Source organism: Carettochelys insculpta, chromosome 21 (assembly GCF_033958435.1).
Source record: "Carettochelys insculpta isolate YL-2023 chromosome 21, ASM3395843v1, whole genome shotgun sequence".
NCBI classification, from domain to species: domain Eukaryota; kingdom Metazoa; phylum Chordata; order Testudines; family Carettochelyidae; genus Carettochelys; species Carettochelys insculpta.
In genome coordinates, this window is record NC_134157.1 from 21,674,940 (window position 1) to 21,690,869 (window position 15,930).

Sequence of the window (15,930 nt, forward strand, 5' to 3'; positions counted from 1 at the left end):
CAAGTGGAGTGTTTCTAAGGAGCATTGGCTGGGATGAGGTGGAAGCCCAGGGTCAAGGTGGCTGTGAGGCACAGCTGACGAGGAGCACCAATGCACAGGCGACATGTGACAAACACCGTCCTGCTGCTGGCTGCTGCCAGGTTTTGGGGGTCATTGTCAAAGGATGGCTGGGCTCCAGGACAGCGTTCCCTGCCTGTTGAGTGCTGGGGCGGACACCCAGGAGGGAGCCAGCGTGCCCACAGCTAGGTTTGCTGTTTCTTCAGGTGGTGCATATTTGCACATGCCACCCACAGCCTCCTGTGTTCTTACTGGTGGCGCACATCAGCATGTACCTTGGGGCATAACAAAGTTTATTCCACACATGGATGGAGAAAAATTAGAGGGAACCCTGCTCTGCGCTGCAGTTGCCACACAGTCGGGACTGGGGACCTACGTGCCCTCTGTGTCTTTGGAACTCCCGCTCTTGGACATTCGCCGCCCTGATCTTCCCAGGTCAGGTGCTAGGCAGGTTTAGACTGGCATGAGTCTGTTAGCTTCAACAGCCCCCTAGGGACATACAGCAGCTGAGAGGCCACAATACCGAACAAGCTCTCCAGAGGCTGCGTGTTGCATTCCTGCTCCCCAAAGGCATTTCGCGTTCAGTCTGGCAGTGGATAACTGTTGTGTTACCACTGGGCAGGTGACTAGGAGAAACTCCTGCAAAGGGATAGCTGAGATTTGGACGGACTCTTCGTTGGGGCTTCAGATAAGTCTAATGCTGGCCCCATGTTACTGGGGAAAGGGGGAAGCCAGCCTGTGCTTGCAACCAAGAAGACTCCAAGCTCTTGTTGACCTCTCATGAGGGAAAAAGGGGCCATTGCCCCAGCGTCCCCAGGCGTGAGGGCCTCCATAGCTCCACTGGGTTTAACCAATTCACTTGCACGGAACAGAAGAAATGTGTCACTTCATTCTTAAAATTCATTTAAGTGGAATTGTATTGTGCAGCCTGAGTGATAATAGGCATGAACGGTCTTTAAAGCATGAGGACATTATATTAATATTTTAGGGTCCCCTCTTGTGACTGTATTGTCCCAGGGCCCACCTGTTCTTAATTCGCCCCGTGGTCTGTCCTGGATGGGAGGAATGAACGCAAGAGGCCTGGGATTCGCACGGCTTTTCCCAGCTCTCGCCACTGGCTCACTGGAACTTTTAACTGAAGCGGGTTTGTCTGGAGCCGTATGACTCAAAACCGGGAAAGCTCTGGAAGCCACTTCCTCTCCACTGCCGCCTCCCTGGAAGACACATCTGCCCTTTCCTCGGGCGACAGGGAGCATGTGGAGTGAGTTTGCATTAACAATCCCTTAATGAAAGGTCCAGGAGCTGCTCTACTGACTGCTAGCGTGTGAGCAAACGCCGCCTGCCAAAGCGTCTCCAGGAACCCAACAACTGATGGAGCCTTTCAAAACGAAGGCCCCTTTGACAACAGCACCCCTGGGCCGCAGGCCATTGGGCTTTGCCTAAGCTTGCTTGTGACGGGGTCTCTGGTAATTCCACCCCCACACTGGCACATTCAGGAGGAGGCTGCAGCAGCACATGCCTGCACGCAACCATGGGAGCTGAAGGGTTGAGCAATGAGCCTTGGCAGCCAGCTCCTCCCAACTCCTGTCTCTCTCCTCCTCCCTCCGGCTACTTCCTCTCAGAGTTTTATCTTTCTCCCTTGCCTGGTCCGTCTTTGGCTCCTGTATTTTACTGGGAACAGGGCCTATCTTTGCAAATTTATGGTGCTATAAAAGTGATTGATAAAGGAGCTGGCAGACCCAGCTGTGCTGCTGTTCCTTTCCAGTGCAAAGCTCTGTGCAGAGCAGATGGAGCAGGGATTTATCAAGGGCTTCTATAAAGGTCCCCCAGCAGATGTCAGAGGGGAGTAGCTTTCTCAACTTGCTTTGCACCTAGGACTCCAGGGGCCCTAGCAGCACAGTGGTCTGGCCCCTCCAGCGAGGCAGCCCTGCCAAGCCAAGCAGGTTCCTGCTCTTGCCAAATGCGGCGCATGGTATTTGAAAGGATTTCTGCCCTCCGGGGATGAATCTCTTCACACAAACAACATTTCCCTGGGGGAGTGTCTTTGTCACTGCACAGCTCTCCTGCTGGTAGCTTCCCAGGCACCCTGGCACCCTCCCCACTCAGAAGCTGGCCACTTCGTGTTGCTGAGGGCCAGAAGGGCAGCTAGCTGCTGCCAGCCTTGGGCATTAGAGTGAGCTCTGACATGACAGACCTAATGGTGAGAGATGCTGAGCACTGTCCCTGCATCCCTGTGCAGACTTAAACCTGTCGCCTCCTCCTCTCCAGTCTCATGCCTGTTTCCTCCCATGAAACGAGATGATACTCCGGGGTCTATTCGTACATGCAGGAAGTTCCAATCCCTGCGATGGGTGTACTGAAGAAGTGTGCTGGGCCCTGAATAGCCTCCAGTGCTGGGCGCGTGCTTGGTATTGCTGTCACAATTGATACAAAATCTTCCCAGGCCCCCTGAGAAGCACTGGGTAGGGCACAGGTCAGTGGTACAAGGCACCTTGGGAGCAATAGCCCCCTGAAGCTCTAGGGTGCGTCTGGTCCCAGAGGAGGGATGGTAACGGCAGCTCAGCAGCACCTCTGGCTGTGCATTTCACGTTCTTTTCGTGCTGATCCTGTGCGCTGCATTCCCAGGGCAGCAAGGATATTACTTCAGCCTGGGGCAGGTTTGGTTAAGAAGCCAGAGCTGTGATTCCTGACCATGCACAGCAAACCCCACTGCAGCTCCTGGGGCCCAGATCCTGCTGCTCTGTCACGCGTGAGCTTTACGCTAAGGGTGCGGCCACACCCAAAATGCCTTCCACGCACCTTCTCCTGGGGGGCAGCAGAGCATAGGCTTGCTGAGTCCCATTGGGTGCTACGTCACCTTCTCCCAGCATGGCAGGTCCCACTGCCTGCTGGGGGAGCAACACATTGCTGGAAAGAATGGATGGAAACAAACAAGAAAAAAGAAAATATAAAAACTGCCCCTGGTTTGGCCTGGGGCCATCTGCCAGACCAGGAGGGATTGCAGCCGGGGATGGGTCTCCCTTGCCTCTTTCCCAGCCCATGCCTGTCATCTCACAGACGCCCCTTATGCCCAGCAGGTGCGGGGTGGGGAAGTCTTGGTGCTGGTAACTTTTCAATGAACATCGTTTAGCCGTTGAGGATTCTGTGGAGGATGCGGGATATTCTGGGGAGCGCTGGTTCACTTATCTCTAGCCACCAGACCTCATGGCATGAGACTAAGCCTGCTGTTTCGGAGGAAGTGACCCTGTCCGGGGAATGGAGATAGGAGAAACAACCTGACAAGCAGCCATTTCCATCCATTCATAATAAGGAAGGAGTGGGGTTCTGGGAAGCCACAACTTTTGGTCTTCCTGCTAACAAGATATTTTAGGCTAATTAATTCCCTTTGCCTCAAAACCCTGAGTACTGGCCTGATCCCATGGGGGACCACACAATGGGAGTGTAATATCAAAACAAAAAAGCAGTCATGTAACATTTTAAAGATGAACAAAATAATTTATTAGGTGCTGAGTTTTCGTGGGACAGACCCACTTCTTCAGACCATAGCCAGACCAGAACAGACTCCATATATAAAGCACAGAGGTCCAAAAATTTTGTTATCAAGGTTGGCAAATCAGAAGAGCAGAGGGATGGGGGGGGTGGAAGGGTGTGGGGTGGGGATGTTAAGAGTTAGATAAAACATCAAAGTATGTGAAAGAGTCCTTATAGTGGGTTAGGTAATTGCTGTCCCTGCTCGAACCATGTGTTAATATGTCGAATTTGAATATGAATGTTAGTTCTGAGCATTCCCTCTGTAGACCGTTGTTAAAGTCCCTTTTCAGTAGAACACAAACTCTCAGGTCTTTAACAGAATGGCCCACTCCGTCAAAGTGCCGGCTGACAGGCTTGTGTTTTTGGAGATTTTTGATGTCTGCTCTATGTCCATTCCTTCTTTGCCAAAGAGTGTTTGCAGTCTGTCCTATGTACGTGGCGTGTGGGCATTGCTGGCACATGATGGCATACATGATGCTAGCTGAGGAACAGGAGAATGTGCCCGTTATTCTGTAACTGACGTGGTGAGGTCCAGTGATGGTGTCTTTACAGGTAGATCACTTAACCGCTAGAGGTAATCGTGTGCTGGTTAGAACTTCAGACAGGGTGTGCTCTTGAGAAACGAAAGAGACCGTACTGGGATTCAAGCTGTGTGGAAGCCTGCTGGTAACTGTAGCCATTTCCTTTAATAAATGCTTCTGATTTCAGGTGGAGAACAATTCACTGTAGCATAGCAGACAGCAAGGGAGAGGTGACACTGTTGGATCCTTGGTGCTCCTTTTAGGCAAGTGGGAGGCAGAGCACACATATACAGCACATCTCTGTAAGGACCTGTTGCTGATACACCAGGAGGAGAAAAGCAAAGCCCTGGCTGGTATGTTTCTGCCATGCTGCCGCAGTAAATCATAAGGAAATCTGCTTCACAGGCACAAAACATGAAACCTCCAAAACACTTAACAGAATTAGCTGAAAGCAAAGTACTGGGCTTTATATGTGGCTGGTGGGGAGCCCCTTTTCTCCCCATCCTGCCTGACCCACCTAGTAACTCTCCAGTTCCAGGCAATGTGTTTCTTTTCTCATATCTCTTCCTGAGAACGATCATACACTGACTATCACAGGGCAAATGCTGCTCACCTGGTGGCCCTTGATTCGATGCCTCACTCCACTAGTGATTTCCAGGAAAGTCCTCCCTGGAGTCTCTGCACTGAATGATTGTCACACCTGAGCATACAGGGCAGAGTTCGTCTCACAAGGCCTAAGTATTACCGGGCTGAAGCAGGACCTAGGCCTCAGCCTGGCTTTCTGCTCCAGGGCTAATGTCTCCCCATGTGGACGGAGGAGCTGCCAAAGCACGTCTTTGCTGCAGGTTAACGATTAAATCTCTTCTCTTTCTTCCCCTAGTGAACCCGTGTTGCTATTACCCATGCCAGAACAAAGGGGTGTGCATGCGGGTCGGCAGGGAAGGCTATGAATGTGACTGCACCCGGACAGGTTACTTCGGCATTAACTGCACTCTGCGTAAGTCCACCCCCCCACCACTGGGGCAAAGCCTAGCGGTAAGGCAGAAAAATAGCCCCTTCTGCAGGCTTCATTCAACTACATGAGCGGGGGTGGAACTAAACCCAGTTCAGAACACTGACCAGTGGGTTTGCCTAGAGGCACCCTGAGTGACAAAGCACTCAGCCAGTGGAAGACCAATGAGGCGTATGTCCGCTTACGGCCTGACCGCAGGCTGGTGATGGCAGGACTTCTTTGTTAGCTAATAGCTACTGGGAGTTGATGGCATTTAGCAGCTCTCGCTAGGAGGCAAAGGGTTTTATTACAGTTGAGTAACATAAGGCACTTTGTTGTTTCCTCCAAGCTGAGTTCTGGACACGAGTCCACGTTCTGCTAAAGACGAGCCCAGCCACCCATCACTTCATCCTGACTCACTTCAAGTGGCTTTGGAACATCATCAACCTCACCTTCATTAGGGACACGCTGATGAGACTGGTGCTAACGGGTGAGGCTGGGATCTTCCACGGGAATGTCTGAAAGTCCACCCTGAGCTGTGGCCACTGGGTTCAAAATGTCTCTTCACCCTCAGGGCACTGCCAAGCAGCAGGGCTGACAGCCACCATAGTCCTGGGGCAAAGTGGGAGGGGGGCCGGCTCTGTGCCCTGCGAAGGGCGTGGCCAATGGCAGAAGGGGCGGGGCTTAGGGAAGTTAGCCCTTAGCACTGCTCAGACCATGATGCTGGCCCCCTCCCCCCCCACGACCTTGGAGTGGCAGAGCAGTGCTGCTGCGGTGTTTCAAAGGGGCCCGGCGCTCCAGCCACTGCTGCCATCGCTACTTCCTTTGTTCCATCTCTCCCGTTGGCAGGCCTGCTGCAGCGATATCTCTGTGCATTTGCTGCCTCAGTCATGCTACTTTTCGCCTTACCTTTGTGCTCTCGCGCAGCAGCCTATAAGCCACTTGCACTTGCAGAACACGGCAGTGGTCCAGCCAATGGAGTAGCAGGAACGGAGGCAGAACTCCGGGGTTCTGTCCACGGCTCTGGGGGAGGAATGAAATCTAGTGGCTAGGGAGGGGACTGGGACTCACCTCTCAGTGACATCAGCAGAGCCCAGTGAGGGGAACCCAAGCCTGGCCTAGCCTTGGGGCAGAGGGACATGAATAAGCTTCACAATCAAATTAGCTGTCAGACAAATATTTGCTCTGTGATTCAGCCTGGGCCCAACGCTCTGGAAAGGCCCCTATACCCGCCTGTTCAGGGCTAAACAGAATTGCAGGGTTTTTTCCTAACCAATAAATTTGTGTTTCAAGCTCAAGATGACATTTTAGACATAAGGGACGTTAACTGAAAGCTGAAATACATCTGAAAAGCGTTAGTTCAGCAGAGCACTAGTAATTTTTAGAAGACTGGGGTTGCAAAAATGGCAATCGACTGCAGCATGGACGCTGTCTGCTTGGCCAGCAGGGAAAGCCTTTTATACCACACCAGAAACAGCCCAGAAAGCTCCTCAGTGCAGTGGGACACTTTCCCGCAAGTATGTGACTAATCCGATGAAATCCATGTCCTCCCCATCCCCGCCCTTTCCTCCCCTCCCTGTTTCTATCTCCCTTCACTGGCCCAGGTTTCTGCTCTTTATTTTAGTAATTTAGTTGGAATTTTATAAACAAATTTAGTTTGTTAGTAAGTTGTATAGTATAAATAATAGATTTAAAATTTAACCCTTCATGTTATATCTAATTAAATGTTACCACTATAGCTAGAGTTAGGTAGCAAGCAACTAGGATACAAGGAGAAGTTGTGACAGGAGAAGTTTCATTCCATTATTAGTGTTTCTATAGAGGTACTTTCAAAAGTTGATATAAAAATAACTTTAAAAGCTTAAGCTATGCAGCTCCCCAGTGTTTAGAGAAGCACAGAAATGTCAGCAGGACCATTGACTGTGGTGTTCTGCCAGCAGGGAAAGCTAGCAGCAGGAGAACGGTCTCAACAAACCAAACACCCTCTACTCATGCCCCAAAGTTTATTACCTTGCATAACTATTTGGGTTCTGCTCCTTGGAGCTCTGCTGCAGAACAGATCTCTGGTTCTGACTGCTGCCATCTCTAATGAGGTACGTTTCACAACCACCGTGTTCATTGTCAAGGGATCCACTTATAATGAGAAGCAGAGAGAATAATGCAGCTTCGCACTTTGTAGTCCGTAAGGGGAACCAAGGCACTTTAAAGGCGAGTAAAAGGTCAGGGAAGAGAAACAATCTCCTAGCACATCACAACCGGCCCCCTGCAGAGCCAGGGGCAGTCAGCACAGAATCGTTTCTTTTCTTCCTTTGATGGGGGACTCAGGTAAGTGTTAGAGAAGAAAGTGAGCGTACGGACGTGAGACAGGTGTAGCACAAACCGGTGCTGTGCAGCGCCCCTCACACAGAGCTCTGCAGATACCCATAGATCCCCCACTCCCCTGCTGTCCTAGCCCTGGGCTCTCTGCACACAGGCAGCTCTGCAATGCACATCAGCAGTAAATCAGTGGTTCACGAGCCACAGTGAACCCGCACAATTGTGTGTGCATTGGAAACAAACAGTTGAGTCCCTAGTTTGAGACGAACAGCAGAACTTGGGTGAAGGTTGCTCGACTCCCAACAACGTTTACATTTCCAGAGGAAGATGTTTACAGACCTGTTCCCCCTTTACTTGCCTACTTGGATCCCAGTTCAGGAACCTGCCAAGGCCTCAAAAAAAACCACTCCCAGGCACTTCCCTGCATTCCAGCGGTGTCTCCACCTCCTGCTCGGGATACATGCAGGGCCTCAGCTAGCCGGGCCCTGTCATCCTGGTGCGGGTCCAGGGACAGGTGGGAACCCCTCAGAACAGGATGGACACGCATGCGTTAGGATTGCTCAGCTGCAGGGTGACTTTCTTCCCTCTCCTTTCAGTCCGGGCCAATCTCATCCCAAGCCCCCCGACATACAACTCGGCTTATGACTATATCAGCTGGGAGGCCTACGCCAACGTGAGCTATTACACCCGGGTCCTTCCGCCTGTACCTGACGACTGTCCGACTCCGATGGGAGCCACCGGTAAGTGCTTGTCCCAGCAAAGACCATGTTCCGGGTGTGCACAAACCTGGGCGCTGGAGTCTCCTCGCACATTGCTCTGTACTGGCAGCTTCGCCCCTGTGTGATGCACCTCAGTCCCAAAGCCTGGTCGCTCCAGCTTGCTGCACTAGTCGAGGCAGAGCTCTGGCTATGCATACGGCCCCTGGCTCCTCAACCTTCCACTGTTTCCTGGGGTTTCACTGCAGTGGAAGAAGAGCAACTAAAAATCAAGGCCCTTCAGAGGCACCTGACTGGAGGAGGTGCAAACACCAGGAAAAGTCAACCCAGCGTCCCTGCCCCTTGCCCAGCGTTGTCTCACACTGCACGGGGAGCTAGCTGGTGTGAGTCCCTCCTTCGGGAGCTGAATCCCTATTCCTGCCCCAGAGGGCAAGAGGGGTAGGGGTCAGGGCACCATTAATTAGCAGGTGGGTGATAAAAAGCTCCCACCATAGGGAGGGGATGGCAAAGTCCTGGTTCCAATCCAGCCAGGTTGGTACTCACCAAAGCACAGCTCCCTCAGCGAGAGGCTCTGAGGCAACGAGTGGGAAGGCTCCACCATCCCAGTGAGCCATGAATGTAAGCGAACCCGTCTCTAGGAGCTCCGGAATGGGCTCTGGAGGTGGAACACCCTCCCCTTGGACGCTGACAGTACCACGTGGCTCGCCATGTCCTGGCACTGCTCGGGTGCACCTGCTCAGTGAGCCCCTCTGGTCTCTAGGACTGTCAATGGGACATCCTGCAGGACAGCAGAGCCTGGGGGTGGGGCTCATCCTCGGCATGGGCTCCCTGGCAGCCGCTCAGCACATTTCAAGCAGCACCTGCCACATCTGGAATGTGGCCCCCTAGGGTAGAGCTCCATATTCACCATCAGGTACCCTGGCAGATGTGGCTACGAGCTGCATTCCTCCATCTGCACCCACAGCCCCTCCAAGAGCCCCAAGACAGCACTGAAACCCTGGGAGCAGAGCAAGGGCCAGACCCCTGCCTTTCAACCCCGCAGAGCTGTGCCAATTGGACTAGCAGGGCCCAGCAGTATGAGTGAATGACCCATGTCTTTGGGTCTCCCTTGGCTGCTTGTGCCACTAATGCCTGTCCAGCTGTCCAAGAGATGTGTGGCAACCACTCTGCCGAGTAACTCCTGTGCAGACACCTGGTACTTGGAGCTGCATGGTGCTCTGGAGGGGCCGAGACTGATCATTTAGACTGGCGTCTCTCACTGGCTTTAATGGGTTCCAGCTGAGGCAGTTGCCAGGACACCCCCAAAGGTGCTGCACTGATTTCTGCAAATAAGGGGATGCCAGAGCTGCTAGTGGTTTCCTGCCTCCCCTCCCCCAAAGCCAAGGGGAGAAACACTTCAGGCCCGTGGCAAGGGTTATGGGTGAGTTACTCTGAGGTGTGAGGCATTGGAAGACCCCATCGCCTGGCTGTGCTGACAGCTCCCAATGGGGATTTCATTCCTCTCTTTGCAGGGAAGAAGCAGCTCCCTGACCCTCAGGACTTTGCAAAGAGGTTCCTGCTCCGGAAGCAGTTCCAAAGGGACCCCCTCGGGACCAATCTGATGTTTGCGTTCTTTGCTCAGCACTTCACTCACCAGTTCTTCAAGACCTCCGGGAAGATGGGGCCTGGATTCACCAAGGGCCTGGGCCATGGGGTAAAGAGAAGACCCTCCCCCAGAGCCAGGCTGTGCCTCACACAGGGCTCACCGTGGAGCTGGCTGCTCCCATTGGCTGCATGGGAGAGACACACTGAGCACTGCCTGGGACTCAGGTCCTGCACCCATGGGAAGAGGGGCACTTCTGAGGACACGGGGAGGGCTGGGGCACATTCGGCCCGAATGGGAAGAGCAGGAAAGGGGACCAGAGGTGGAGAAACCTCCAAGCTGCAGGGGTCTTACCCTGCCCAACCCATCAAATGACCCCATCGCTGCTTGGGGCCTCAGACTGCTACGGGCAGAGACTGTTGGTGCTCCAGGCATGGCTGCACCATGGATACAGAGCAAACCGCTTGCTCACTCAGTGTGGGCTCCCTGCTCCCTGGGGTCCTGTCAAAGACTGGGGCCCACTGTCCCGCCCTGCTGCTGTGGGGGACAGGGTGGCTGACTGACCCAGCTTGTCTACCCAGCTGGGTAACACTGGCCTCTCCCTGCAGGTGGATCTTGGGCATCTGTATGGGGACAACCTGGAGCGTCAGCACCAGCTGCGGCTCTTCAAAGACGGGAAGCTCAAATACCAGGTATGGCGGCTGTCAGCCCAGTCCACCCCTGGCCTGGTGTGCTCAACCAGTGCCTCTTCTCTGTATCTGACCAGGGATGCTGCTCACACCTCCCTTGGGCGTCGCAGGGACACCTGCTACCACGCCTGAGTGACCAGGCCGCCTCAGTCCTGTTCTCAAGAGGGATGCAGGCACAGCAGGAGCGCAGCTCATAGCAAGCCAGGGAGCTAAAGGCTGCTCAGTCACAAGGGACTGTCAGAAGCATTATCTGTCCACTGTCACATGCTGAGCACTTCATGGGAAGCCAACAGAGTGCCCTGGAGTGCGCTCCTCAGGCAGGTCTTTCACTGAGCCTGCGCCTGCTCTGAGCCAGCAGACGAGCGCGCACAGGCAGGTGACCCATGCATGGACGCCGTCCTGCCCATCGCCAAACCACCGCAAAGCCTTCGTCTCACCTCCAGCGGCTTTCAGCTCTGGCCAGGGTTTTGGGCAGCGACTGCTCCAGCTGTAAAGCCAGTCCCCTGTAGACCACAGCCCAGGCCATGCAGGGAGGTGGTGTTAACGCCAGGGCTGGCAGTCCTAGTGCACAGGGATCTCCTGGCCACCCAGCAGCTGGCCAGGGGAGTTCTCGCCATTCCTTTCCTCACTGCTAGCCTGTGCTTCTCTCTCCAGGTCGTGGATGGAGAGGTGTATCCGCCCACGGTCCATCAGGCTCCAGTTCACATGATCTACCCTGTCGGCACCCCCAAAGAGAAGCAGCTGGCGGTGGGCCAGGAGGTGTTTGGCCTGCTGCCGGGGCTCATGATGTATGCAACCCTCTGGCTGCGCGAGCACAACCGTGTCTGTGACGTGCTGAAGCAGGAGCACCCGACATGGAGCGATGAGCAGCTCTTCCAGACAGCCCGCCTCATCCTCATCGGTGAGGGGCCCGAGTCCTGCGGGGAGCAGGGCAGTATTGATCACGACACGAACGAAACGCCATCCAGTCCTTTCCCCAAGGCAGGATTATTCCCGGTGCTTGGGGGCTTTGGCCAGGCCGATTGTAAGTGCCCTGTGAGCGTCTCTGATGCCTGGGGAGACTGTCCCACAGGCCTTGCTGTCGGGGGATGGCCTTGTATTTCAGCTATCATCTCCCTTTCATTAACTCCACCCCTTACTAGAATGGTACCTCTGGGGGTACCCGACCAGCTCTTCTCCCCATCTGCTGCCTGCACCCTTTGGCTATTTCCAGCCCCAGCCTCCGTGCTCATCCTTCGGCCCGGCTGCTCAGAGTCAGGGAGAGCCACCTGTCCTCAGAACACCACAGCACTTGTGAGAGGGCCCCAGCCTGGGTCAGACATTAGCCCAGCAGACAAATGTGTCCAAAGAGGGGGCGCACCCAGACACTGTCCGAGGCTGAGTTACTCCCAAAAGTGCTGTTTCTCCGCTAACATATTGCCACTTTACACCGCTGCCGTGCGGCTCCCCGTGGTGTTACTCCTGCCTGGTGTGTGTGAAGAAAAGCCAGACTAGCCCTGCAGTAACAGCAGATAGGGAACCTCATGAGGACCGTCTTATGGGACATATGAAGGCAGAGCCAGTACAAGGCACTGGCTGTTTAAGTCTATCATACCCATCAGCAAGAGCACAGAGGGGGATTTGCTCTCTCCAGAAGTGGTGCTAGGCCACTAAGCAGGAATATTCCCCCGCAAATGCCTGATTACAGGGGAAATGGAGGGTCCCCAATAATTGCTGAGCCTGCTTATGCCTAGCACTGCCTCTGCACTTCTCTGTTGGGTGGTCGAACACTGACTGACAGCCACAAGCTAGTGCCATGGCCAGTAACTAAGCAGCCTGCCACTGGCCCCAGCTGCTGGCTAACAGGCCACTCCCCTGAGCGTCTCCCCTCTCCCTCCCAGGAGAGACCATCAAGATCGTCATTGAGGACTACGTGCAGCATCTCAGCGGGTACTTCCTGCGCCTGAAGTTTGACCCAGAGCTGCTGTTCAGCACGCAGTTCCAGTACAGGAACCGCATTGCTTTGGAGTTCAACCACCTGTACCACTGGCACCCCCTAATGCCAGACTCGTTCATCATCCAGGAGGATGAATACAGCTACGAACAGTTTATTTACAATACTTCCATACTCCTGGACTATGGAGTGGAGGCCTTGGTGGAGTCTTTCTCCAAGCAAAGGGCAGGACAGGTATGTCACTGGATACTGGCACCTATGGGCCTGAGTCAGGCAACAGCCCCCACGCGCAGTCTGCAGAGAGGTGGGAAGGGAGAGGTTGGTTGCACAGCCCTGTGGATATGCATGCTGCTCTGCAGTGCCCTGCTGAGGGCAGGCTACAGGACTTGCATGGGGCATGGCAACTGGCTCCGGCAGGGGCCACATCTCACTCGACTTAGATGTGGGGCAGATGTAAGGAGCAAGATAACGACTGGAGTTTCCCACACCAAGGCAGCAGGCAGGACCTTATTGGCACAGTCCACTCCAGAGGTGTGGGCTACTATAACACAGGCAGTAAACACCGAGTCTGTGGCACGTTCAACCCTTTCTCCTTCCTCCAAATCCTCTTGCTGTGGCTGTCAAACAGCTTTCCCAGGAGCACATGGTAAAGGACAGCAGACTGGTCCTGTCCTCTGCTGCCGTCCTGTGGTTGTTTTCACTCACTAACTTGCTTCTACAGCATTTGAGGCTTTTCTTTCTTGCTGTCCAAATGCCCAGCATGCTTCCTTAACAACTTGGAAGCAAGGCATCATCCCCTTCCCTTGACAAGTTACTGCCTAATTGCTCAGCACAGGGTTTTCTGTAGGCTTGGAAGGGTCAGATTTTAACTGGCTTCACAAACCAGTGAAAAAATATTTCCATGAATAAATCCAAATTTTAAGGTAGGCAAAGAAAGAAAAAAAATGCTGCTTGAGATCTTTTGAGAAATTGGCTGAACGATATTTACTTGGTTTGTTTTGATGTGAGGGCAACAATTTGTGTTTTAAAGGGTTTGAAACTAACTTTTTGAATCTTAGCATCTACTGTCATTAAATCATTACAGTAACAGAGAGACAGCTGTGTTAGTCTGTATTCTAGCAAAACAAAAAAGCAGTCCAGTAGGACTTTAAAGACTAACAAAATAATTGATTGGGGGTGAGCTTTCGTGGGACAGGCCCACTTTTGGCTATGGTGTGAAGAAGTGGGTCTGTCCCATGAAAGCTCACCACCTAATAAATTATTTTGTTAGTCTCTAAATCATCAGAGTCTGTTGTGTTCCCCCCATTGTCTGATCAGTCAATAGTTCCCCGTGAAAAGGTAAATAGAAAACTGCTTTAAAGTAAACATCTAGATTATCTAGCAAAATTTTTTAAAAAATGGAATTCTGCCAACCCTAGTTTTCCCTTTGTATGAAGCAGCTGGCACTGACCACTGTTGGGGATTAGGTGCCAGATCCGATGGGCAATTCATCTGATCCAGCCTGGCAGCTCTCACGCAGTGCTGGTGACTAGCATAGCTAGTAGTTCTCCCTCTCTTCTGCTATGACTTGTCTTCATCCACATGGCCCTATGTGATGGACACTTTGCAAGCACCCTACCGAGATGTGTAACCTGCCATACTTGTTAGAGATTTCTGCAGTTATGTTTGCTCTTCTTTTACTCCTCCCATGTTTTAGATTGGTGGGGGACAAAACATCAATGCCAACCTCCTGAAAGTGGCTGTTGGAGTTATCGAGGACTCTCGTCTGCTGAGGCTGCAGCCCCTTAATGAATACCGAAAGCGGTTTGGCATGAAGCCATACAAATCCTTTCAGGAGTTAACAGGTCAGATTTCATGACTTACATTCTTCTGCTGGTAGTGGTGACAATGCGTGTCCAACTGTAGCAATATAGACAACTTAGAATTCCACACACTCTGCTGTGGGTAAGGGGCTAGCACGGCTTTCGGGGGTCCCTCAGTCCAAGACAGCCAGCAAGAGTATAATGTAAGATCACGGAGCACAGACACACAGCTCATCCAATCAGTGGGAGGTCTCTGGTTTGGACAGAGAAGCTTTCAGACTGATGGATGAATAAAACGTCCGGCTACCACTTTATACTACTCCTGCCACTCTGAAAACTGCCAGACACTGGTTACTTGAAAGAACTGTGACCTGAAAGGTCATGTGGTCGCAGCATGGCCCCTGGGAGCCAGTCAGACCAGTCAGCTGGAGCTGTGGGTTACAGAAGTAGAGCAGCTGAAAAGTCGTGTGTCTTGTATGGAAGCTCCCCTCTGCGTGACTGTTTCACTATGGCATTCTGACTCTCTGTTGATGCAGGAGAAGTGGAGAAAGCAGCAGAACTGGAAGAACTGTATGGAGACATCAACGCCATGGAGTTTTACCCTGGCTTGTTGCTTGAGAAACCTCTGCCAAATGCTATTTTTGGGGAGAGCATGGTGGAGATTGGAGCCCCATTTTCCCTGAAGGGGCTTTTAGGGAACCCCATCTGCTCCCCAGAATACTGGAAACCCAGCACTTTTGGCGGCTCAGCTGGCTTTGAGATCGTGAACACAGCTTCGCTCCGAAAGTTCGTGTGTCTCAATGTCAGGTGGTGTCCATACGTGGCATTCCACGTGCCAGATTCCAGCACAGAGACAGAAACTGTTGACCATCAAGATGGCAAACCATCCTCTGAGCTCTAGTGTCACTCAGCTCTACTGAGGGAGAGGACAGCCTCTCTTGGGCCCTAGGCCATGTCTGCTATAAGACAGCAGGCTGGGCCAATGAGTTTCCTCCATTATTGTCCTAACAATTCCTACTGTGCCTCATGGCCTCAGGTACAAAGACCTCCCTTACAGGACCAGATAAGCAGCAAGAATGACAGCACACTCCTTGCACTGTGTATCAATAGAGCAAGAGGCCTTTGGATTCTGGGCATTGCCCATACCCCGGCCTGGGAGAGGGAAAAAGGGGAGGGAGCTGGTACTAGCTGTGGGACAACCTAAGTTATCTAAATGCTGCAGACCATTCCCATGGCTGTCTCCCCACTTGAGCCGCCTGATTACCTGCATTAAGCCAGATTCAACTCTCCAGCTGCCTCTCTGCCTCTCAGATGCTCTCCAAGCTTTTGCTTTCAGGATCTGCCTCACACCTGTGACTGCACAAGGCAGCTGTCAAGCATATATTTCCCACACCTGGACTGCAAGATGACCTACGCCCACCGGGTGGGAGGCAACGGAGCAATACACATTGACTCTTTTGCCCCTACTGGCCATCATACTTGCTCATCTCTTGGGCTGCTCTTTTTTCCCCCCATTGTGGCCAACTGGCTGTTGTGTTTAAACTGCAAAACCACCATCCCTGAGGAATTGCCACAGTGAGGATTTGCTCAGGGGGTAGCAGGTCTCTGGTTTGGACAGAGGGGAAGAGAATCGTCCTTAGTGTGCTTAATACCTTGAGACTTTTCCTCTTCTCCCTCTTCCGTGGCTTTATGAACATCTGAGGGTTGCAGGGGGTGAGAGCCAACCCCAGCATGTTGCTCTGTGTGATACAGCTGGAGCATGCATGTTCTTTGCAGTGCAGAGCCTGTCCTA

General features: G+C 52.8%; 1 protein-coding gene and 1 long non-coding RNA gene across 2 annotated transcripts in view; one reads left to right on the plus strand and one right to left on the minus strand.

Moving 5' to 3' along the window:
* PTGS1 (prostaglandin-endoperoxide synthase 1) overlaps window positions 1-15,045 on the plus strand; it is a 31,786-nt gene extending 16,741 nt beyond the window's left edge. Inside the window, exons 3-11 of the mRNA XM_075015688.1 lie at window positions 4,990-5,106; window positions 5,450-5,590; window positions 8,013-8,156; window positions 9,644-9,825; window positions 10,323-10,406; window positions 11,058-11,304; window positions 12,284-12,570; window positions 14,033-14,180; window positions 14,675-15,045. Of these exons, the coding sequence (XP_074871789.1) occupies window positions 4,990-5,106; window positions 5,450-5,590; window positions 8,013-8,156; window positions 9,644-9,825; window positions 10,323-10,406; window positions 11,058-11,304; window positions 12,284-12,570; window positions 14,033-14,180; window positions 14,675-15,039 (1,715 nt within the window). The 3' untranslated portion in view covers window positions 15,040-15,045. The remainder of the gene's footprint in view (window positions 1-4,989; window positions 5,107-5,449; window positions 5,591-8,012; window positions 8,157-9,643; window positions 9,826-10,322; window positions 10,407-11,057; window positions 11,305-12,283; window positions 12,571-14,032; window positions 14,181-14,674) is intronic.
* On the minus strand, window positions 4,294-7,997 carry LOC142024062 (uncharacterized). The gene is made up of 3 exons (XR_012648383.1): window positions 7,111-7,997; window positions 6,010-6,123; window positions 4,294-4,311 (listed from the first exon to the last, which is right to left on the minus strand). It is a non-coding gene; the product is annotated as an uncharacterized LOC142024062 (long non-coding RNA).
* Window positions 15,046-15,930: the final 885 nt, after the last annotated feature.